Source organism: Rutidosis leptorrhynchoides, chromosome 1, assembly GCF_046630445.1.
Source record: "Rutidosis leptorrhynchoides isolate AG116_Rl617_1_P2 chromosome 1, CSIRO_AGI_Rlap_v1, whole genome shotgun sequence".
Lineage (NCBI taxonomy): Eukaryota > Viridiplantae > Streptophyta > Magnoliopsida > Asterales > Asteraceae > Rutidosis > Rutidosis leptorrhynchoides.
The window spans coordinates 238,842,799-238,868,163 of NC_092333.1; the positions used below are offsets into that span (position 1 = coordinate 238,842,799).

Genomic DNA, 25,365 nt, shown 5'->3' on the forward strand with positions numbered 1-25,365 from the left:
TATGTATATACATATACACCACACTACCCCATCTTGCTCAACAATCGTCGTACATCGCTTGTTTGACACGATTTGAACCCGTAACAATAGTAGCTAATCATTGTTACGTGAGCACGTCGCATTAACTTGCTAGTACAACGTCTATCTCGCTTGATGATTGCTAACACAATACAAAACAATTAGCGCAAGGTTAGTTCACATAAACCTAAGCACTAATCAACTCCCGGTCCGACCCGTCTCCTACAAGTCCCGCATTAAACGCATACACATTAAAGTCTAAGTCTAGGCACCTATCTCAAGTCGCCTAAATCCCTTAGACCATGCTCTGATACCACTTGAAACAAACCCAACCCTTATTCCATACGATAATTTTTTTTTTAAAGTAATACACATTTATGCTCCATTTAAACGGTTACATATAACCCAATAAACCATACCACAAGTTAAATGTTTACAAACGACACGAAGGCCCTTAATAAATGTATTACAAGTTTGACCCATTCAAAAATGATAGTTTTAATCCAAACAACACTTAGAGCATGGTTTGGGGCTAAACTACCCAAAACACTAGGCCAACTTCAAAAGCTTCAACAAGTATCACCAAGGGACACCTAGTGCCCAACAACCCCTTTTTCCCTATCCGCACCTGCATCTATAAAGATAAACAACGAGAGGGGTAAGCTAATGCTTAGTGAGTGCAACAATTATACGAATACATATACAACCTACTTACTTGCAATCACTTATGCATTTACCGCATACATGCTAGCAATATAAATAATCATACCATCACAAGTATAATAACTAAACTTCCAACTACACAAGCTAGCATAACGTTAGCATATAACTCGAGCAATGTAATATGCTACAATACGACGCACAACCATGGTTAACCAATCGAACGAGGTAACGGTAGTTAAAAGACCGTCGGAGTTCATAACAACCATTAGCGCACTTAACACGTCGTACACTAACTCCACGGGTGGCATCTTAACACGTCGATACTTCACCCCGGGTGGTGCCTTAACACGTCGACACTTCACCCCGAGTGGTGTCTTAACACATCGACACTTCACTCGTTACATCTCTCGGAGTGGCATCTTAACACGTCGATGCTTCACTCCCGAGTGGTGTCTTAACACGTCAACACTTCACTCGCCACGTGAGAAGTGGTGTCTTAACACGTCGACACTTCACGACTCATACCACACAAATAAATACATCATATATGCAAGCATATAATTATTCCACTCACCTTATCACGTCGGTGGTGATTAATTACTCCCGAATGCTTCAAGCAAGGTACCTAATACATAAGTACACATTCAATACACAACAAGTGGAATTAACCACCTTACTCACTCTTGAGCATTTAATGTCCTAACCGCATTAAATGACTCACACCCACCAAACCACCCATTAATGGCTATGACTCGTCATAAATCACTAAAAGCTAGTGATTAGAGCCTACTATCACCAATTAACACAAACTTAGGGTATTTCATACCCATTTCACCCAATTAGGTCAACCATGACTCATTTGACCCATTTTAACACTTATACCCACAAACTTGGTCAAACTTAACCCCTTAACATGCTTTCATCATTTACAAGTGTATTAGTGACTAGCAAATCAATTTAACACTTACAAAACCCCAATTATATGAACAAACCCTAGGTTAACACTATTTGGGTTTTCTTACATCAAATTAACCTAAATCCACCCATTATATCCCCAAATGGGTCTTACAAGTCCCAAATGGCCAAACCCTAGCCATAAATTAACTAAAACTCAAAATACGAAGTTAAGACTTACCAACACTATTCACTCGTAGCTAAGAACGAGGAGAACAACTTTAATTCTTGCTCCAAAGATCAACTCTAAATTCTTCACTCTCAAATCTCACTTTGAATCTAAGTGGGTTTTATGTTTTGAGAGTAAATGGAGAAGAAAAATGGAAAAGAAATGAATAATATGGATAAGTGGTGGAGATTAAATGCTCCAATCAGATCTACACACGAAAAGACAAAGTTACCCTCGAACTACACCTTTTAAAACTAAATTCGGAACCAGACTGCACAGATGGTCGCGGCGCGACCCTGTTTTGCCGCGGCCCGGCGTTTCACGTAATTCTCGAGCTGTTTTGATCTCCTCCTGACATTGGTTTGCGCCTAGTGTCACGGCGCGACTCCCTTTACCGCGGCGCGACATTGCAAGTGATTTTTGATCTGAATATCGAGCCTCCTGACTTTGTTTTGTGTCCAACGTCGCGGCGCGACATGGACTTCCGCGGCGCGGCAAAGGCCTGCGCCTGGTCATTTCGAAAATTTAAACTCCATCACCGATTTATTCGACTTGTACATTCCATTCCCGCTTCCTATATTCCCTACCCTTCACCAAATAGTCTTACAAGACTTACTACACTCCTAACCGCGTATATACTCATGCACATATACGTTCTCATGCGTTACCTATATTTATATATATACATAACGCATACACATCAAATTACCATTTAAATTTATTAATCACATAACAACGAAATATAGACGTACTAACGGTTAAGTATATACCTTAAGACATGTAGGGAGAAAACGGGATGTTACACTCCAAGAGTACGGCGACTTGATTCAGTTGTCGGATGAAGACGACGAGTAGTAGTTTAAATTTTTAGAACTTTTTAAAAAAAAATGAAGTAACTTTAGGTCGTCTTTTTATTTATTGTAATTTTCTATTTTTAGGATTGTAATCGTTTTTTTAATATTAATTTTAGTGTATTTTATTAAATTAATTTGTTATTATAATTACAAAATGATAATATAAACTAATTAAACAAAATAAATTAAATGCAAGAAAAATGAAAAAAAAAATTAAAAAATACCCCAACACGCCACTCAGCACGCCACCCATTACTCAGCAGTTTGACAGCACGCTCATCAAGCACCTCACCCCACCCAGCAACACGCCCATCATGAGCTTCAGGGATAAAGATGGTCTTATTCATATTTATTAAGTATTATCAGTTATTATTTATTACGCACGCTACGGAGGAATCCCATCCGAAAATCAGGAAGAGAAAACCCCGAGGAGAATTAAACCCGGTGATTTATTAGTATTTTTTTTTGGTAAAGAAACAAAAACTATACTCCATATAAATATCTAATCTCCAAAAGGAGACCGGAAAACAGAGATACAAAGGACCACCACAAATTGAGGCTCGAAGACAGTAAACAGCTCTAACCAAGACAAATCCGAAAAGCTAACTAAAACTGAGCCTTAACGTGTAATAGACAACACACAAGAAAACAAACACATACATCAAAGCAAAAACAAACCAAACAACAAACACTAAATAAAGACCTAATCAAGTACCACTGTTTGTATTGTTGAAGTCGTCTTCCGCGGTCGCCTTAAACGAAAAAGTAGACTCTATCCCAATCCTATCCGAGTTCAAATCTCCATTTCTAAATTCGTTAAAGAAGCCAACACCAACTAACACATCTCCCGCCTCCGCTCCAATACGCTTCCCTTTAACACTTTTAAAAGTTTTGTCAACTTTTGAAATCCCTTTAGCCGCCCCCTTGATCTCGTCCCCGTCACTCAAATCATGCAAACAAAACGCCCGTCCTTTACATTATTTTTCTTTTCTCTACCTTTCCTCTTACCCGTACCCTTGGTATCACTCTTCTTTCCCGTGTAAAATTTAAATTTATTAGCATACGTGTCAACCCCTACAATGCCCTTTGCAATTCTTATCCGCAAAAATACAATATTTTAGAACTACACTATTACCGGTAGCAACTTTGGCCAAATTATCAAAAAGTTCACAATTAGCTTTATCACCTGCAACCGGTGACAAAACTTCCACAAATTGTCTTTTTTTTTTTTTTTCTTTTTTTTTTGATAAAGGACCCGGACTTACACCCTTAAGCTTTTGATCAACCTACTCAATCGAATACGCATTATAAGCAACCCCAACATCTTCAAGTCATTTTTCCTTTGTCGAGTGTTGCCAAAGGAAAATAGTTTATTAGTATTATTCTTTTAGTACTATTATTATTTAATTTTATTATTTATTCATTAAGTTAATTCTTTATTACGAAGTTTTTAATTATTTATATTTAATATTTCGTATTTATTACTCTCTTCATTTCATATTGATAGTCCAGTATTTTATTTTGAGTTGTTATATGAATTTATTTTCATATATAGATAAGAATAATCAGGTTAAATTCTATTATACCCTTAATGTATGTGGATAATATTAAAAAATAAAAAGAAAAAGTAAGGATAAAACTCAAAAATAAACAAATTATAATATTAAAAAGTAAGGATAAAACTGAAAAATAAATAATATAATATTTTTTTAAACGGTGCGTTTTTAGTGTTTGAAATATTATTAAGGAGGGAGTATGTATTAATTAATTTATTGGTTATTATACCCATACAGCCCTCACAATCCGACCCGCAAAAACCTGTGTCCTCTTATCCAAACTAAGAAACAAACAAACTCGGTGCCTGTTGTTTTCCCCAAACGCGTTACTCCGCTGCATATAAACGTACCTATACGGTTATACACACACAGACACACATCACTTTAATTTCTTCAAATCCAACATAAATTCTCAAAATTAAACCTATCAATCTTCAATTCACAATGAACAGAACCACGATTTCGTATCTCACAATCCTAATTTCCGTTTTATTCGTTTCAATTTTCATTGCGAACGCGATTCCAGGCGGCCGTACGAAAATCTCGGATGTGAAATCGAATGAGGAAATTCAGGAACTCGGAAGGTATTCAGTTGATGAATACAATCGGTTACAAAAAGGCGGTGACGGACGTTTGAAGTTTTCTCAGGTGGTGGCGGCGGAGTCGCAGGTGGTTTCCGGAACTAAATATTATTTGAAAATTGAAGCGGTTTCGAAGTCTGGTGCACGGAAGGTGTTTGATGCGGAAGTTGTGGTTAAACCGTGGGTTCATTCGAAGCAGTTGCTAGGGTTTAAACCATCACCGAATAATTAGTAAGCAGTAATCAGTGTGGGTAAGTGTGTTGGTGTAAGAGATCTAATGAGTAGTTATCTGTTTGTGACTTTGTACTGCTACGAGTTTATGAATAAAATGTACGGATCTGTAATATGTCGGTTAAGATTACATTAATAGTGCCTTTGATGGAGATAATAATGTACTCCGTATGTACTCCATTTTGCACATGAAATATTTCTTTTGGGGATGTACTTGAATGTTAGTTGGGTCTTGGGATTACAAACCAATATATGGCACTTAAGTATGTAACAAAGCCTGATTTGAAACTCATAACTTGACAACCATGAGCGTAGTGGTGATATGGTAAGACCCTGACCTTTCAATGTGTAGGTTAAGGGTTCGATTTCTTGCATCCACAAAGTTATTCTCCCTCATGGCTACGGAGGTTCGCCTGCAATGACTCCGGGCTGCTTACAAAGCGGGTAGTCGCCCTGTGATTAGTCAGTTAAAAAATATTGGATACTAGGTAAAAGAAAAAAAACTCATAACTTAGACAAGGAACAAACCTTTACTCGTGTGCAGGTTAAAAATTTACAATTAGTCAATTGTAGATTATAAATTATGAATATACATGAACACATTGTGTAGATCACATCAAATGAACACGTTAATGAAGAGAGACAAACACATTAATCAAGAGAAATAAGTGTAGATGAATTATGGATAATATTGAGAAACACATTAGTAGTCTTAGTATTCGACAAGTTGTTAACAATCATCTTAAACTTCCGTTCGAGGGGTATTACCGTATGAGAGAGGTAAAATTGAGATACACATTATTATAATATAGGGTATGAGGTGTATGATAGAGGTAAAATGGAGATAGACATTATTATAACATAGGGTAACCAGTCGTATTCCTCAACTCTCACTCTTCCTAATGGTGTATGTGCATCCACTTATCAGTGAAAAAAAAATGATTTTTTGACTGTGATTGTATTTGACGCTTGTTAACTCAAAATGTTGAATTTTTGTGTCAAATATTTGTAGAGTGATGTGGTAAAATTTGATTGAAAATTGTGTGGAGAAAATAAATAATAACACAAATATATACGCTCCCTCACGCTGATTGGTTCCTTCTCTCTTCACGCTCCGTCACTCTTCCGTCAATTTTCCGACTAACGCCGGGTTGCATCAAATTTCGACGCTTGCACTATTGCCGTCACAATTCTTCAACCGGTGCCACCTTATCTGACGGGTTCGATTTGACGCTGCACTGAAAGCAGCCTTATAAACTGAAAAATGCTCTACTGTAAGATAAAGAGTTTGCTTCTTGAGAATATACATATTTCTTATATATGTATATTAGAATTAGAGTAAGAGTTGTTTTTTTTTTAACATCAAAATTCATTAATAATTAGCCTTCCCTAGCGAGGCACTAGGAAAGAATTAAAAAGGCTTCAAAAGCCATGAGTTTCAACTTGCATTACATTTGCTTCTACTATTTAACCAATTCAACGAGAATATATAAATAGAATCGAAAAGCAAACATTTCTTCATAAGAGGTGAATGAAACAATACGCTATTCCAGAACCGCCAGATGTGCCACCGTGTAGCTGCGATGATGACAAAGTCTCAGCTTCACTTCTTCAGCTTCCCTCCAACCTTCGAACCACTTGTAGGACACTTAAGGAGTTCTCTTTAAATAATATGTTTATTTTAATGTTAATCTCTCATGTTATGGTACAGGAAGGGGAAGGAGCAACAGAAGAAGAGAAAAAGAACAACCATGTCTAGAGAAAGATCGAGAAACGTCAGGAAGAGTGTAAACTTGATCCACATGTTGAAGAACAGTTCAGTTTTGGTAGGTTGTATGCATGCATTTCTTCTCAGAGCAGATGGGTGAGTATTATTTAGTATGCATGATTATCACACTTGGTCAACGTCGGTTAATGGGTCGGATTTATTGGTTAAAGTCGGTCAAAGTCAAAATTGATCAACATTTTAGTATGAATTTAAACAAGAATTTTTGACAATTAAACGATTATGTTTATATTTTTAAACACTTATGTTGAAGTTTATGTTTATGGTTTACACATATATTTCTTCTATAAGTTTATACAAATGGTTGTCTGTCTCGCAATTGATTGCTATACAATATTTGTTATTTGGTATCTGTCTTTTTATGGTTGGCCTTTAAATGTGTTGATAACCAATAGGTCATAAATCTGATTGGAGATTAGTGTTTCTGCCGTGAGGTAGGAATGAGGTGTTCGTTGTGCGTCCTTTTAAACAAAGTGGTTATAAATTAAAAAGAAAATATGCACTGTCTTTTCTTCTTTTGACATTTTAAGGTTGATACATCTTTCAATTTCTGCAAATAGATGACCAGATGTTGCATTTATATATTTCATGTTTAAGTTATATACTTGATCAAACTAGATCATTATGGTTGGCTATATCATAAGCTAATGATTCAATTCATTCTGTTATGAGTGTTTACTATCAGTTGTAATCAAGTGAGAATTTTTTCATATAGTTAAGAAAAAAGATTGATGCATCAAATGCTTGTATAGTTTTAAAGACTACCCTTCAGATGTGGTTGGCTATTTCAGCGTATAAATAGGAGCATATTGAGTAGTACACGAACGTATCTACAAAAGTTGCTATAATTCTACGAAGTTGGTTAATGTAAAACTAAAACAAGAAGAAAACAATCATTTAATTACCTTACAATTATTTATCAAGTTAGCAAACAAGGTTGAATTAAGAAAGACTATATGATATGTTTTCGATTAGTGCAGTAGCGACAATTTACAAAATATTAGAGGGGAGCTAAACCACGTTTAGACAGTTTCTGCAAACACCACCAGGATCTCAAACAAAATCCCACTTTAAATCAAAGGGGAATTCAAAGCACAACTTAGATTTGAAAACCAAGTTCAAGTGTACATCTCATGTATAAAAACAATTGCATAATCAGATGCGAAAACAAGACCAAAAGTCGAAAACCAGATTTTTCTGCATTTTCCAGCTCCCCAAAGGCATAAAGTCATCATATAACCTCATAAATTCAATACACAATAGACATAATCCATCAATCCCTATCAACTTACCAAACCATAAAATGTAAAATGCCTAACTTACTGTTTAACCTCCTTTCTCAACACTAAAATTTAACACGACCCTATATGATCCTTATTCTTTTTCAATGTATAAAATGATAAGTCATATCTCACAACACCTTAAATCATCATATAAAGCAGGAGGAGGGGGAGACATAAAAACCCTAATGTTTTGGCTGGAAATAGTGATCGACTATGACTTTTGAGAGTGTATATAGTTTTAGTTTTATAAAATTAAATTAGTATCAAGAAGATGTAACTGCAAGCTTCTGTAGATGCTCGAAAAATACTTGAAGGTTCACATCATCTGTGAATATAACATCCATGCTACCTGACCCTTCGTTGTTGTATGTTGCTGATGGGTTCAATTTGGCCAGCAAGAAACGAGCCTAATGTAATCAAGTAAAGGGATAACATTAATTAATATTAATATTTAATAGGGAGTAATAATAATAATAACTAAGATTAAAAGAAAACGGGTTACTTACTGCACAATGCTAAACATAGTCCTTATGGCTACGTTTAAGCTTACCATATTTAAATTCATAAACTCACTTGAATCAATGACAAAGTATAAATATTCGTTTTTTAATATTAACTTTCCTTAGTTAAATTTGGTAGGAATATTTATTCATGGTAACTGTGACTTATAACTATGAAAAGCAAATATTAACAAATATGATTTCAACCATTGATTTGTAAAAAATATGAATAACAAAACACACTCAATTGACTTCATTATTATAACTATAACTATAACTATAACTATTAATTATTAATTTCGTGAAGTAGTGGGCGTGCACTAGTTTTATTTGAAAACACAAGATTACGCCCACACAACCAGTTATAAATTTTGCAACCTACACACTCCATCAATAAAAATATGTATAGAAATTAAAAATATATTTAGAAGCAAACGAGATTAAGATTCAATAAAGAACCTGAGAACCATGCTGATCACACACCACCAATCTAGGGACAGGAAATCGCTCATGTATTATAATCTCAGCATCATCATGTGGTGCTTGTAACAACTGTGCAAACGCCTGTGAAAAATGACACGCCATATTACATTGCATTAAAAAGCATGAAAGAAACAGAATATTATATATTAATACATTATATTTATTTATATGATATTAAAAGAAATAATGAGGAATGAAATGAATAGCATACCTGGTGTTCTGGTTGATTCTGGTAACCCATATTCCTCCACTGAGCAACTGTTATTCCATGGAAAATAACTAGGCTAAAATACGAATCTAATAAAAGGATTCTATCAGCTGAAATGGAAGCCACGTCCAGTAATGCAGGTGAAGGTAGTGAATTAAAAGAATATGATATTAATGAAGGTTGAATCATGACAGCCGCATTTGTTACACTCTCCCGGTTAAGCATCGTGCGAAAATAAGCTGTCTCATCTGGACTATTATTGAACACCTGTCATTAAAATTAAAATACAAGGATATATGAAAAACAATAAAAATAGAAAGAAAAAAAACGGATATGATCAAGATACAATATGAAGTAAATGTGGAAATCTTGACTCACTAATCAATAAAAAGGTCGATTAGGTTATCCTCTATCACTAACGAATGAAACATCTAAAAACAACTTAAGAGGGTAAGGTGTTGTTTCTTTTTTAAGATCTTTTTGTCTGAAGATCAACGGACCATGTCTGTAAAGAAAATGTGACCTAAATGTCTCCTAAAGGTCTGTATGCTGAATAGTGAAAACTGTTTGTTTTTATGTCTGCAAAATAATTTAATTCTGTCTGCAACGCTTAGAAGCACAATTCTAAATCTGCGAAGCTGCAGACATAATAATAAGACATTATTTTATCTTATGTCTTCAGCAAAGCAAACTGTCTGCGGTAAAAACGTCTGCGAGCGCGCAAACATAAGACATTATAAGATCTGCAGACTGAAAAAATAAACACCACCTAAGAGTAAGTGGGTAACAGGTCAAATGGATTGAAAGTCGCCTGAAGTGTACTTTTGGCCCATAAAACCTCGTAAATCATTTCATGTAAAAAAATTATAGTATTACTAAAACAACATACTTAATAATGTTTGACCCATTAATTATGTGCAAAGAATATTTAGAAATATATGGCTAAAAGGTTTTAAAGGTACCCAATCCGTACGAAAATTAAATATTTAATTCCTCAACCTATTATGAATTATGATGGACAACCAACACGCGCCATTAACTACCTCTACTAGTAACTAAGTGAGACAACGTTTACCTGCACAAATTGTGATCTTCGAAGATTGAACATAAATTGAGGGAACAATGAAAAACTAGGGTTTAAGGCGAAGGAAGAAGGATCGTCTTTTCGATAGTCACCAAACTTTGAACAGAGATGAATGAGGTTTCGATCTAGCCACCTCGTTGCATCAAATGTTTCCTGTCATTATTATTAACTAATTCATCAAAACGAAAGAAATATAACATTGTGTAGTTAAGTAAAATGATTTGTATTGTTTTAGTACCTCCATCTCCATTTTATAAGAAGTTAATCTAGCCATTACTACAGCAGCTGTCTCTTGATCAAAACCTTGTATCAGTTCCTGTAAAAAGACATTTTATTTTGCTTAATTCCATTTTGCTTAATTCCATTTTGCAATATATATAGGGGATGTTGAAGATTTAGAAAAAAAAGATATCGAAACTTAAAGAACAAAGTTATATATGTACTAAAAGCAGTCTAAATATGTAGACAATCTACCAAATAATAAGTACAATAATTATATTTATACATATGCAAGCACTGATGCACACAATAGATAAATAAGTAATTAACTTATTGAATATGCTATTTTGTATAGTTGTTACCTATGTTTCCCTTCATAATTTCTATCAGAAATATGAAAAGTAATAGATACAGTATAATAGCTTTTCATTTTTCTTCCAACTACTAAGGCCACTTGCTATGGTTATACTCTTTCACTATCATTTTCCCTGCCACATCAGCACAAACCCTTTAACATTCCATTCACATTCCTTTCACTAAACACTCACTATCATAAACTTCACCACCCCACTTTACCCATTTTTTATTATTATTTAAAACTTAAAATATAAATATAAATAACATTTATAAACAAAAAAATACAAATAAAATTAATAAAAAAGACGATTACATTAAATAATAAAAATACGATTACAATAAAATTAAAATTAAACTACGAGTACATAAAAAACTACGATTAAATTAAAATAAACTAATTTATTCGGCACACAAACACATGTACGTTTTTAATAATCGGAATCCGAATCCCAAAAAAAACGACCATCGGTGTCGTAAACAGGTCCCGAGGGTATGTAACGGCCCATTTCATCGCACCCTTGGTTGAGTTCTTCCATGTAGCGTCAACCCAACGATTCCGCGTCTTCATAAATTAGATATAGCGAAATCCGTTTGACATCTTCCTCGACGGCATCTTTTATCCCGTACCAACGATCGTCGGTAGTAAGATACGTAGCCGCCAAAGTGGGATCGGACTCATCTTCAAAAAACATTATGTCCGACCACTCGAACGCAACATTTTGTTTAAAAAGTCGCGGAAGGCTTCAACACTGAGGTCGCGGACGTCAACATTTTCGAACGAAACTTTGGTACCACGTGTGTTATCGTATACTTTGTAATCAGAGATCAAATGAACCACCGTAAAAAACGTCGAAAGAAACAAGCATCGGAGGTAACGTCAACATTTTTGGAAGTTTTTTTGGAAGTTTAAAAGTGTGAGTTTTGGTTGAGATGGTGTATGTTTTGGTTGTGAAATGGGTTAAGTAATGAGGTATGTATGTATATATATATATATATATATATATATATATATATATATATATATAAAATGGGTTGGAAAAAAAAAAGCCAACGGATCAAAATTCAAAATTGAATTGAAGTGGGCCCCACAAACTCACCCGTTACTCCCGTTGCAGCAGCCACTGGTGGAGCCAGTGGCGGAATGCTGGTGATGGTGGTGATACGGTGGCGGTGGTTGGCGGAGCTGGGTGGCGATACATAGCAAGTGGCCTAAACATGCAAGAGATAATAAATACCTAAATAAATACTACAGATTACTTTAATTTATTATTATTACTACTGCAAGTCTGCAACTATATATATACTCTCTACTTCCATATTTTTTATCCTATTTTTTTTTTATTTTTTTATGCATTTGTGACGACCAGAGGTCCATTCCGGTGAGGCTGTCTACATCTCACCTCCTCATACCTCGCCCCGATTGGATTGAGTAATGTTGTGGTTGTAACTCAATGTCGTAGTGTAAATAGGACCCAAAACCACATATTTAATAACTGTTAAATAATAACTAAATGGTTTACAAGAATAGTATGTAAAAGGTACACTATTTTACCTCTGAGACAGCAGAGCTTTCTAACCATCTTCTAGTAATAGTAGTAACTCGCATCTTTGATTCTCCATCATTACTCTGGTAACTGCATCATATTTTATTATACTTACAAATTCAATTAAAACATACTAAAATTTAAATTAAAGTGCAAAAAATTTCACGACTTGTGAGACGATAATAATTTGAACTTAACCTAGTAACTGTCTGTATATACAGCTGTGGATTTACATTTCCTGAAGAATCTGATTTATCACTTGATGATATATCAAAGAAAACCGTCAAACAAGTATTTTTGTCTAGTCCACACAATTTCCAGGCTGTTGTATTCCCCTGCCCAATCACTGTGCTAGCAACAGCGGGTCCCTTCTGCAAGGCGAGCAGTAGTTAGTAAACCAACCAAAACATTAACTGATATTAATATAACTAATTAAGATATTAATATTAATATTAATTTAATATGTAAGATTATAAAAAAACAGATTATTGGCAGAGTCAGTAAAGAACCTTCTCCAACGATGTGCAAGGTCCAATGATCCCTTGAATTTTAATGTCCTTTGAACAATTAATCTCAAGGGTGCCACTGAAAGTAACAATAAACTAATGAATATTTTCCAGAAATGAAAATTTAAGATATATCAACAATACCATTATTAAAAATAAAGGTGACAAAATGGGCATGTTGGCTAGTGGGTCAGTCAGAACAAGCCTTTCTTCATTAAGGACTGAAACAGGTTGCGTTGATTCGCAAATACTTTTTGGTGCATTTCATTATTTTTCACATCTGTTTGATAGTAAAGTGTTTATTGAACCATGTGTCAAGTCATACCTGTTTTTGGGGATTGACCTAGTTTGTATCAATCAAAATTAATTTCAAGAAATAGAAAAACAGATCGAGATAGTGAAGAATAAAAAACTCACTTATGAGCGAGACCAAGTGATTCTTCCCCCTTCTCGAAAACACGTCTAAACGAGTCCTTAAAAACCGAATGCCCAAAACTTTCAGAAAGAACAACAAGGCCACCGGTTTTTTCAATAACAACTTTCATTTCAGCTACCCCAACCTAACAAAATAAACAACATTGAATTTACAAAGCATTAAGTCAGTTATAAATATCTAGAAAAGATACCAAATGTGATGTTTGAAAAGCGAGTACATTATTATCATTATCATCCTTTCTTGCATGAAATATATATAATTAACACCTATTTCCCCAAAAGAAAGGATTTTGAGTAAAGGGGTTCATATGGCTAACTTAATGTGTTTCAAATTTGCAACCAAACAGCTTTTCGTTTAAGTTTTTCAAATGATTGCTTAATACCTGGTATTGAACAAAAGTTGAACATGCAAAGGAAATTGATAGGACAACAAGGCATTAAAAAAACATTAGAAATCTTCAACTAATTGTCAAGAAATAAAATTTATTTTTGCTATTCTAAGACTATCAAAGAGTACAAAAATAGTATTATATAGCCCATATTAAAGCTATCTCTTATCATAAGCAACTTAGAACTTTTTTATTCTGGCAACGCAGATAGAAGCTTAGAACTAATAGTAGCTTTAGCTTTAAATAGGAATAAACATTAGCAGTGTCATTATAGTTAGCTTTACCATCTATTTGCATAAAAATCTAACTACAATCAGATAAAATAGCAAAACCACAAATGAGAAAATTGCAATCAAGATAACTAACGAGTTTTCTACCTGGTCAAGTGCAGAAGCAAAAAGGTCCAACACATGACCCTGGCTGACCATCTGCTCTGAAAGTTCCTCGTAATATTGAACAGCTTTCCTAAAATATGGTGCTGCATCTTTATCCAGATCTTTATGTGAACGTACTGGATCTGACAGATCTTTTGATACAATCTGCAAGGAACGAGAAACTAACACTAGCTTAGATTCATATCTATTTTCATGATGAAAAAAATAACTTCTTAATCCTCAAAATATGAAGTCCAAATACATGTAACTGCTTGAATACAAGCAACTTGCAGTCCAAATACATTACATGTATACATGTATATAATAGAGTTCAAAGAGCTTACCGAACCAGGGCCTTCGGTGCATGGACCACCAACCAATGCAACAATACGAGCTCCAGTCCCGGGCATACAAGCCAAAACCAAACTAGCAGCAACTTTTAATGCAACCCCTGTACATCTTAGGGACCGATTACCAGGCGGAACTGGCCATTGATCCGTTCCTAATTCTTCCAAAAGCTACATTCCAACACTTCAATTAGTAAGACAGATATCAACTAAATTATTCGCGTCGTCAGATTAAAATCACGATACAATGTATGAGCAGATTACATAGAATTGTATTCAAGTTAATAGCACGAATGTTCAAAGTTGCAAAACTCGCTACTCGAGGAGTGCTCAGTCGGGACTTACTTTGGAGGGAGTAATTAGAAATTCAAGGATTAATCAGGGATTAACCGGATTGGATTTTTTATACATTTAAATAAGAAAATTAAGATATTAGGTTAAAATATAGAAGAAAACAATAAACAGGAACATAAACATTAATATAATTTTCAAAAAAATAAACATAATTGTTTATTAATTCAAAAACTCTAAAACTCTAGTTTTAAATTCATGTTAAAATGTTGACTAATTTCGACTTTGACCAACAAATATGTTTTTGACTCATTAACTAACGTTATAGGATTAATTAAACGGACTTTGGGAAATCGGATCGATCTGTTCTTAAAAAGGAGTAATCGGGGAGTAATCGGGGAGTGATCGGACTAATCGGGGCTTTTACAACAGCACGTAAGATTATGCGTTGTTAGCTACACATAACATTTTTAATAGAAAGAAGGGAAATTTGCATACATTCTAGTGTAATATGTCCTTAAAGCATTTTAACTCACCGAATGAATAATGTATGCACCTTCAGATACCGGCAATAAAAACCTCGAAACTCCCGAATTCAAAAACCCTCCACCTTGTCCAAAACCTTGCCCCGGGCCTGGCCCACCACCGAATCTCCTACCACCACTACTACCTAAACCTAATTGATCCAAAACCTGATCCTTAGTGATATCTTTCGATCCACGAAACACGTAAACTTTCGACATATCCGCATATCCTAACTCATGCACCTGCACTTGTGTCCCAAACGACACAAACCCTACCAACGCATTCTCCGGCAAAAACTCAAGCGCTTGTTGTAAAGCAGATCGCGCAAACCCTAACTCCTCCTCAATTATACACGTATCAAGTACAAATACATACACAGGTGGTGGAATCACACGTTGGGTGTCGTTGTTAGGAAACGTGTATTCGATTGTGGTGTATTGCGGATATAATTCTGCCGGAACATTAGTTTCCGAAATACCTGAAAGTAAGCACATATACATACACAGACAATGGGGTTAGTTTCAAAATAAGAAGCAGGTATAAATACACAGACAGTGAAATTAAATTATAAATTATATATAATGATGTGTGTCAGAGTTAAGATAGATCACATTATATTGCAGATAAAGATAATTCAGTTAGTTTCAAAATTATGTGATATACAATAAGCACAAATGCATACACATGCAATCAAGCATACTAGTTACATTATGTGTGAAAAATTAGAAACCTTGTATTCGATTGTGATATACTGCCGATACAATAATTCAGTTAGTTTCGAATTCACATGAAAACAATAAGCACAAGCAGTAGGTATACATTATAAGAAACGAGTATTCAATCACGTATCATTTAGCTTCGAAATTACCTGAAAAAACATTAGCACGTATACATACACAGGAAGTGAATTACATTATGAATTGTACTCTGTGTGACCTAATTAAGTAATTTGTATCCAATTGTTAAATATTTTCAATAAAATTCAGTTCAGTTAGTTACAGCAACAAACATAAAGCACATATACATACAGATAAACTGATTACACTATATCTATATGTTAAAAAAAAAACATGTATTTGATTATTATATGTACCTGAAAAGTGATGAGGAAAGTGGTTACGTTGGAAGCAAAAGGGGCAGATCCAAATTAGGGCAGAGAAATCAACACGAGAGAAAGGGTTAAGAATTGAAGAACAAGTTTTACAACGAAGAGGAGGGTAAGGATTTGAAGGGATATGAGGGTGAGGTCGAATTGGAGAAATAGTAGCGGCTAACGGAATAACGCATTTGCTAGCTTCAACTTTGGTGTGAGGCCAAGCGTTCCACGTCATCCTAACACCATCGATGCCTTCTGGATCGATTTCAGTAGCCATGATTGATTGATTGATTTGATGATGAAGAAGAAACAGGGGAGAATTGGAGTCAAATGAGATGTGGATCTAATAACTGTTATAACACTGTTTCTTTGGTTTTAGTGTTAGCTTGATGAACGTGTGAAACAACAATTATATAATTTTCTATTTTATTTATATTTATATTTATTTATATTTTATTTAGTATTTATTTATTTGTTTATTTATTTATATATCAGATTAGATTAGATTCTTATGTTAAAGAAAATTCATATATCAAATCATCAAGATAGCTTATTTTGTTGAAATATGTTGTTGTCGTAAGAGCTCTTAAGTAAAAACTTCACTAGATTCAAGTAAAAGGTTATAAACAATCACCACCAAATAGTTCAGTTAAACTACGTACATAACACTAAAAATATACGGAGCATTATTTTTCGAATAATTTGAATAGAAAAATCTTTATTCATTTAGCGTTTAGAGGATCATCGGATAATCTAATTAGATTGCGTACGTATGAGTAAAGCTTGCTCTTTTGGGATGTCCGGGTGAAAGGTCGAAAACAGTCACCGGATAATACTGTACACCACATATATCCGAGTTAATTTATTATTACTTCCCAAATAACAACATAAAAAGATAAAGAAAAACTTTATTCAATTAACGTTTTCTTACACAAGAAGACCAATTAACGTTTTCTTACACAAGAAGACCACTATTTTTAATAATTGTATTATTATTGTTAACTGTTAATGTTAATTGTTACTATTATTTTAATAAGGTTTATTTGCCAATGGAATTTTTAATTTTAATTTTAATATATACTTACAATTATATAATTATATTTATAACAAGTAACCAGTAATCTAATGTAACTTGATTTAGCAAAACTTCACTTTCATAAGATTCAATCATCAGAAAGGTTGATTAGTGGCAAACATAATTAGCTTATTTAGAAGAAGCACACTTATATGGGGTGGTCAAGGAAGATTTAGAAAACGGTTACTGTTTCAGATAGGTCATGTTCATCAAAGTTAAAAGTACTCGTTCTTTCAGATAACACGAACAGGTAAATCTTGTAACTTTAAGTTATATAATAACCCAACTTCGGGGTGTTAACAATTTTGATATCATTATTTCAACCCTAAAGATACGTTTTGGTTTGCTTGAAGACATGTTTAATTAGTTTGGCTCGAATCATTTAAAGTTAGCGAGTTGGGTGAAGCCCATATCCCATGACATAAAGTTAACGGATTATGCGAACTTAAACCCGAGCTAAAAAGTGAGTTTTCAGATTATGCGAACTTAAAACTCGAGCTAAAAAATGAGTTTTCAGATTAGGCGAACTTAAAGTTAAGCTAAAAAAGAATGTCGAGCATGGCTTATATAAGATCATCCTGAGCTTAAGTGGTTAGTGGAGTTCAAACAATCAGCATACTATTCGGGCTACATTCGGCCATTCGGGCTAGGGCTAAAGCTTTAAATTCTAAGGGTGCGTTTGCTTACCTTTTAATTGAATGGTTCAGCGCTGAACGCTGAACCGTTCAACATTCAGCGCACTTATTTCTGACCTCTGGATGACAGTTGATGCTAAATGGTTCAGTATTCAACCTTGAACTATTCAGAAGTGAATTTCTCTCTTAACTATTATTAAGCACATAAATCTTATATAATATTATCTTTAAATTATACCAATAACACATACTGTATTAAACAATTACATTGTAGTTTTTATTAATATTAAAAGTAAATAAAGAAATTTTACATCATTCACATTTTACATTCAAAATGATTATATTATTGTCGTTTAAAAACAACTTCATTCAGAACTTTTAAATCATTCAGATTATGAACCATTCAACGCCGAATCATTCAGTTTTATCAAACGCACCTAAAGATACTCAACTTAAACCAAGTACACGTGCAAAGGAGACGAACAAACAAGGTTTCTCATATGGGGGTACTAATGTAACAAAATGAGTCACACGCTGATATAAATTTAACATTCACTATTCAATACAAACACCAAGTACAAACAAACCATATTTTGTATCAATTGAAGAAACAATTTCGATCCATCTACTATATAAAAGATATACAAATACGAAAACTAGCAGCAGTTTCAACAACCAAACTTTAGACCCATTAAAAAACTGATCTTGCAAAACACCCCAAAGTGTTGCTGCCCCGACCTCATCATCTAGTTAGCAACATTTACCGACGAACAGCACACAAAGGGGACCCAACTTCTTACTTTCTTCCTTCCTTTCTTACCGTCATCAATTAGTTTTGGTGGTGACGATATATCATGGTTGACCACGGTCAAACCTGCTTTCTCGTTTTCATCTTTCTGAACCACCACGGGCTCAGGTTGTTCAACACTTGGTGATTTTGCTTCACCCAAAAGGTTCTTTAAAGGCGTAGACGGTTTCCCAGTGCTCCAGTTAGTAACTTTTGCAATCACATCCTCCTCCGTCTTTGACTCGTTGTTGACTTTGGTCAAAGTTTCAGAATTTGGCTGCGGTTTTGAATCTTGCAACTCAGATGAACAAGATTTTTGATCTGTGCCTTCAGGTTCCACTAGTGTTCCTGCACTTGACTTCTCAGAGTTGAACTTTGACTTGTCAACAATGTGTAAGGTTTCAGCATCATGAGAAGTAGTAGACAGCACTATAGCAACATTTACAAATAAAGGGTCAAAATGGGTAATTTGTTAATCCGGTTTATAGTTACCTTTTAAGGGTGAAAATGGGTATTTTGTTGATCCGGGTTATAGTTTCCTTTTGAGGGTCAGAATGGGTACTTTGTTGATCCAGGTTATAGTTTCCTTTTGAGGGTCAAATGGGTAATTTGTTGATCCGGGTTCTAGTTACCTGTTAAGGTTCAGAATGGGTAATTTGTTGATCCGGGTTGTAGTTACCTTTTAAGGGTCAAAATCGGTAACTTGTTGATCTGGGTTATAGTTATCTTTTAAGGGTCAAAATGGGTAACTTGTTAATCTATGTTATACTTACCTTTTAAGGGTCAAAATGGGTAATTTGTTGACGCAGATTACAGTTACCTTTCAAGGGTCAAAATGGATAATTTGTTGATCCGGGTTATAGTTACCTTTTAAGGGTCATAATGGGTCAACACTTCAACCGAGTGTTAAAATTCATCTTATGAAGAATATTAAATAAATTATTTAAAATATTGAATAAACTTTACGTTTGGGTGGATATGTACCTGAAACTGATCCCCAATTTCCCTCCAAACTGTTGCGGCTACTCGAATCTACCGAAAAGGCCACAGAAGTTTCTTGATTGTTCAAGAGTTTTTCATTACCTTGTTCTACAATAGCTTCAGGAACAATAACAGAAACATTCTTGCCATTGTCAACAGAAATGTTGGATGAATCTTTAGGGGTAACCGTTTCACAACTGACCTCATCTGCATCATTGTTGACATCATCAACTTTGAGCTGTATAACTTCTTGAGCGTTTTCTTTTGAGCACTCATCTGAATCTGATTTGGGTGCCCCATCATCCACCTTTTCAACCAAACTTGAATCGGGTTGACTTTCATCTGAGCTTTTTTCTAAGATTGGTCTACCAAGATCCGATTTTTCAGTCAAAATCGAATCGGGTCTTTCAACAACTTCTTCATGGGTCTGTTTGTTTGATAGTTTTTCCAAATTAAATTCCCCAAGATCTTCCTTTTCAATCAAAACTGTTTTGGGATCCTTCACAGCTACTTGAATCTGTTCTTTTGAACATTCTTCCAATTCAGGTGCATCAAAATTTTCCATTTCAGCCAAAATTGAATCAAGTTTTTCAACTACTTGGTTGGTTTGTTCAGTTGACCCTTTTTTCAAAATGGGTTCTTCAAGATCATTTTTTGGAGTTGAAACTGTACTGATGTCCTCGACCACTTCTTGTATCTGTTGGTTTGAGCATTTTTCCACTTCAACTGCACAAAGATCATGTTTTTCGGTCAAACCCACATCAGACACCTCAACAACTTCCTGAATCTGTTCCATTTCGGTCAAACCTGCAACGTTTTGATCGATTTCGAGTTCGTTAGCAACTTCTGTAACATGTTCAAGATCAGATTTAACCTTTTCAAGATTAACTTCTTCACCGATTCTCTCGGCACCATCAAACTTTTCAGATTCTTTGGTAACTTCTGATGCATTTTCATAAACACCTTCAACCTCCTGCTTAATCACTTCATCGATTAAATCCGCTTTTGCTGATTCCCACTTCTCCAAGTTTTCCTCCTTAACATCATCCTCATATTCACCAACAGTTTCAGAAACTTCAGGGGTCGTTTTGCTAATATCCGAATCTTTAGCTTCTTCAGTAGAAGTTACATAAATTTGACTTTTTCCCTCTGCTGAATCCAAGACTTCAACAGATTCGGCTACATAACTTGGGCAGGTTGTGGGCCCCACAACTCCATCGGTCAACTCGAGCTTTGACTCAGAAAAATCAGATACCGTTGTCATCTCAGTTTCTCCACTTTTGTCTACATGGGTATCATGTTTCTCGGAAGCTTCTAGAACAACATCCACTTTGTTGATCTCTACTGGAGCTTTTACTACGTCAGTAGTATCTACAGATTTATAAACCAAAACAAGAATCAGAGAACTTGAAATGCATTGTGATGCGATTAGTATAAGAACATAAACTAAATAATTTGTACTACTTTAGAAAAGAACTTTTGATCACCTCTAATATTTCCCTCCAACAAATTATTTCTGCCTACAACATGTTAATTGAATTGTATATACTTGTGTGAATTTTCCGATAAGACTATGAAAGTGCGTTACGCATCGACATAATATTTCGCTAGTGATTAACAAATTGTGATGAGGAGATGGTGTTTCGATATACTTCGGTTGTACGAAGTTGAGATATTTAACTAACTAATTGTTGAGGTTTTATTAGAACATACGAAATAAAGCATAAACTGGTTAGTTGGTTATTAATAAGTATTTGCCTTATTATCGACCCCTACATAGTCGTATTATCAGAATCAGGTTTACAAGACCCTACAGCGTTTGCAACCGATAGCATTTAGTGACTTCAGAACTAGGACTATTGTATTGATATGATCTAACAATACATCAACCTTCATTAAAAACTAAACCTTTATAACAATTATTATTATATTTAATCGAATTGAATTGAATATTAATACTCACCAACATTATCAGCATCTGTAAAGGAATAATACAAATCTCTATCCAAACTTTTCTTTGCAGATCCATCATCTGTAAATTCAGTGACTGCATCTGCAAATAGATCTTCCTCAGATCTACTAAAACTTCCCCTGATCCCACCACCATCAATACTTGTCTTCTCAATTTTAGGACCTTAAAAGGGAGAAATTTCAACAAAAAATTAACTAAAACTCATAAAAGATTACAGATTTGACTAAATTAACAAAACCCCATTAACAGACTTGTTATAACAATTATGAAATCTCACTTGGGCTCTTTTCTTTATCATCATCTGGATTATGTTCATCATCTGAAACAACTGGTGAACCAATCAGAGTAGTGTAACCTTCAAGTTTTCCACAGACCTTTTTGTGGGATCTTCTTTGTTTAGCACTTGGGTGTGGGTTTGGAAAAGGCCACCCACATCTATGACATAAATGAACCCCATGATGACTATCATGTCCTGCAAATGTCAAGAAACCAACAAAATCATCAAAAACAAAGAAAATAAAAATAAACCCATTTTTTTAATTGAAAACCCACAAAGAAAAAAGTCAAATTTAAGCCAGAAACAACCTTTAATGTGTTAAATCTACAATGTTCATTAGAATCCAAATACAGACACATGTTAAAAATGTGATTTTTAGTATGAAAAGACACTAAATCAAGAAAACCCAATACTAATTTACATTCTTACATAAAAAGAAGTCAAATTTAAGTCAAGAACTGTCAATACTTATTAAGTGTATATCTATAATGGTGATTACACTATGAGAAAAAACCCATGTAAAAAATGGGGTTTTAGTTAAAAAAAAAAAAAGACAAAAATCACCAAATCAAGAAATCCAACTAGTGAAATTCTAAAACCCATCAAGAAAAAAGTCAACGAAGTCAAAAACTGCCATTAATGTGTCAAATCTATCATGGTTATTATAATCTGAGAGAACCCAGTTAAAAAGTGGGATTTTACAACAATTACATAAACAATCCATAAAAAATAACCAAGAAATAAACAAACCTGAGGGGATGGTGTGATCTTGAACATCCATGGTTGTCTGAAGTTTAACAGAAGAAAAAAAAAGTGGTTAAAATGAAGAAGATTTGGGGAAGAAAAGTAAGAGGGAATGGGAGAGTGGGTTACTGAGAAGAATGAGGGGAAGGTTTTGGTATAAAGTCTTGGGGTTGATGTTAGAGGGTGGCTGCTACAACAGAACATATAGACAAAAGGTTCATTATATATACCCTAAAACAATAACAATACTCTTGTCTTGTTTTAATATTGGTTAATGATCTACTTACTTTAATTACAAGATATCCATATTTCATACCAAAATTATTCAAATATTTCAATTATCGCTTAATAATAAGTTATTCATTCCATCGGTCTAAATTTATATAAAAAAAAAAGAACACACGGTTTTAAGAATGTCATTATTAAACTACTCCGTGTATTATTTATCTACTTCACATTTGTACCATTTTTTTAAAAATACTTAACATTAAATATGGGATGGAACGAGTATTTATTGAGTCATATTTAATCTAATCTATAGTTTCTATTATATTGCTAAAATGATGATGTCATTATTAGGCTAATTCATTTGTTAAGAAAAAATCAAAAAGAAAAAGAAAAAATCTAAACATAGTGGGTGATGTCTTAATCTAAATAATTTTGAATTAAAATTAAATTTTATTAATTAATTATTATTATTAAATCTTATTAATAATTATTTTAGTTATTAAAATTAAATAATTTTAAATAATTTTAATTAATTATTTTGAATTGAGTACGAGAAGGTATAAAAGTTAGGCAAAAGGAACAAATTCTACATTTATATTTTAATTTACACTTTTAAAATATAATAACAACCAATATTATCTCTTATGATTGTATGTGGATTGTTAAATATGCATTTTAGGTGTTTGATGAAATGTTCAGCTGACAAGTTTCTTAGTCGGACTATGTGGTTCTACGGGTCATTAAACTAAATAACTTTAGCATTTACGTTCACTTAATACCTATCATTAAACTGTTTCGTTTAAACAAACCCGTGGTTCCACAGGTCATTTCACTAGTATGTCTAATATCTAAAAGATAAGTATAAAGTTGTTATACTAGAACACACTTTACATATGATATTTATATCTAACTTTGGATAGAAGGGCACGATATTTGCACATATGTTTTTGTTCAAATTTTATAGATCGTACGTTTGTTTAGGAGATTGATTTTGCTAAAATGGTGCATATAGATAAGTAAGAAATACGTTGGCAAGCATATTGATAATCTTTTTACTTGGTCAAACATTTGATATACGAGTTATCTGTGATAATATTTTCATAAACAAAAGTACTCCGTAGTTAGCTACACGTGATGTTAATGTATACGCATGTGGAATTTCAAAACAATAATACCGTTACAATAGCTAATGGATCCCACAATCATTGCTATATTTGTTCAATTCTTAGCCAACTAAAATACATAAACCTAGTTCATTGCTTATAATGTTTGGTTAATAGTTTTGTACGTATTTGTCATTTGATGATACGGAGTAAATTTTTAGTATGGAAAATCTATTTCAGTTTTAGCAAAACTGGAACATCAATAATGATTGTGATATTACATTATATTTGCTAAAATTTTTATGAATGAATTAATTTCAAATGATATCTTTTTAAATATAATTTTCATCAATTATTATGTAATGTAATACAAACATAAAATTTAAAGTCAAAGTATAACAAGTAGCACTTAAAAAGTCAATACGAGACACTTATTTGAAACGGAATGAGTATTATAAACAAGTCTTACGATATTCAGATAAGAAAAAATAGATTATTTACATATAAAATTTTAAAAATTGATCATGTATGAATTAGTGTTAAAATACTACGAGTATATATATATTTTTAGCAAAATACATACATACATATCTATATATTATTTATAAAAAAAAAGATAAACAACTGACATGTCACTAGCAGCATAATATACTCTGACAAGTGTAAAATACACGTGTCTATACCACATTAATTATGAATTGTATTTAATATTTAAAACAATTGTATTGATATTAATATTAGTAATATAATATAATTATATAAATAAAAATAATTTTTTGTTTTCAAAGGTAAGAATATATTAATCAAGACAACAATTTACAAAACATCTGCAGAGTATATTCTAACCTAAAACAAGAATACAACATTCAACCCAAATATCAACATGATACAATACAAAATCAATCACCATATCATCTATACAACACCAACACAACTTCATCCCTTAATCAAATTGCAACTTATCTTCACTAGCTTCAAATTACAAAGAGCAGCAACCCTTTGCACATTTTTGGTAACTTTGACTTTTAGACTAGTCAACTTAACCCGAATAAATTCCATAACATCATTACATACTTTATCCACACATCTCATAACTTTCCTAAATTACAT

At 33.6% G+C, this 25,365-nt stretch overlaps 2 protein-coding genes across 3 annotated transcripts; both read right to left on the minus strand.

Moving 5' to 3' along the window:
• Positions 1–7,895: 7,895 nt before the first annotated feature.
• On the minus strand, positions 7,896–16,823 carry LOC139868780 (protein transport protein SEC23 F-like). Its single transcript, XM_071857126.1, has 13 exons — positions 16,451–16,823; positions 15,369–15,835; positions 14,539–14,712; positions 14,198–14,359; positions 13,414–13,556; positions 13,000–13,075; positions 12,689–12,861; positions 12,499–12,580; positions 10,609–10,686; positions 10,362–10,523; positions 9,290–9,553; positions 9,055–9,159; positions 7,896–8,502 (listed from the first exon to the last, which is right to left on the minus strand). Exons 1-13 carry the CDS (start codon positions 16,728–16,730, stop codon positions 8,359–8,361), a joined length of 2,310 nt encoding a protein of 769 aa, XP_071713227.1. The 5' UTR covers positions 16,731–16,823; the 3' UTR covers positions 7,896–8,358.
• Positions 16,824–18,739: 1,916 nt separating this feature from the next.
• LOC139868789 (uncharacterized) lies at positions 18,740–23,121 on the minus strand. 2 transcript variants are annotated; one of them, XM_071857136.1, is made up of 5 exons: positions 22,931–23,121; positions 22,181–22,375; positions 21,895–22,065; positions 20,034–21,302; positions 18,740–19,379 (listed from the first exon to the last, which is right to left on the minus strand). In XM_071857136.1, the coding sequence occupies exons 1-5, from the start codon at positions 22,959–22,961 to the stop codon at positions 18,910–18,912; spliced, it is 2,136 nt and encodes a 711-aa protein (XP_071713237.1). In that variant the 5' UTR covers positions 22,962–23,121; the 3' UTR covers positions 18,740–18,909. The 2 variants fall into 2 exon arrangements, with proteins under 2 accessions (XP_071713237.1, XP_071713235.1); XM_071857134.1 differs by having other exon boundaries at positions 19,935–21,302; positions 22,931–23,120.
• Positions 23,122–25,365: the final 2,244 nt, after the last annotated feature.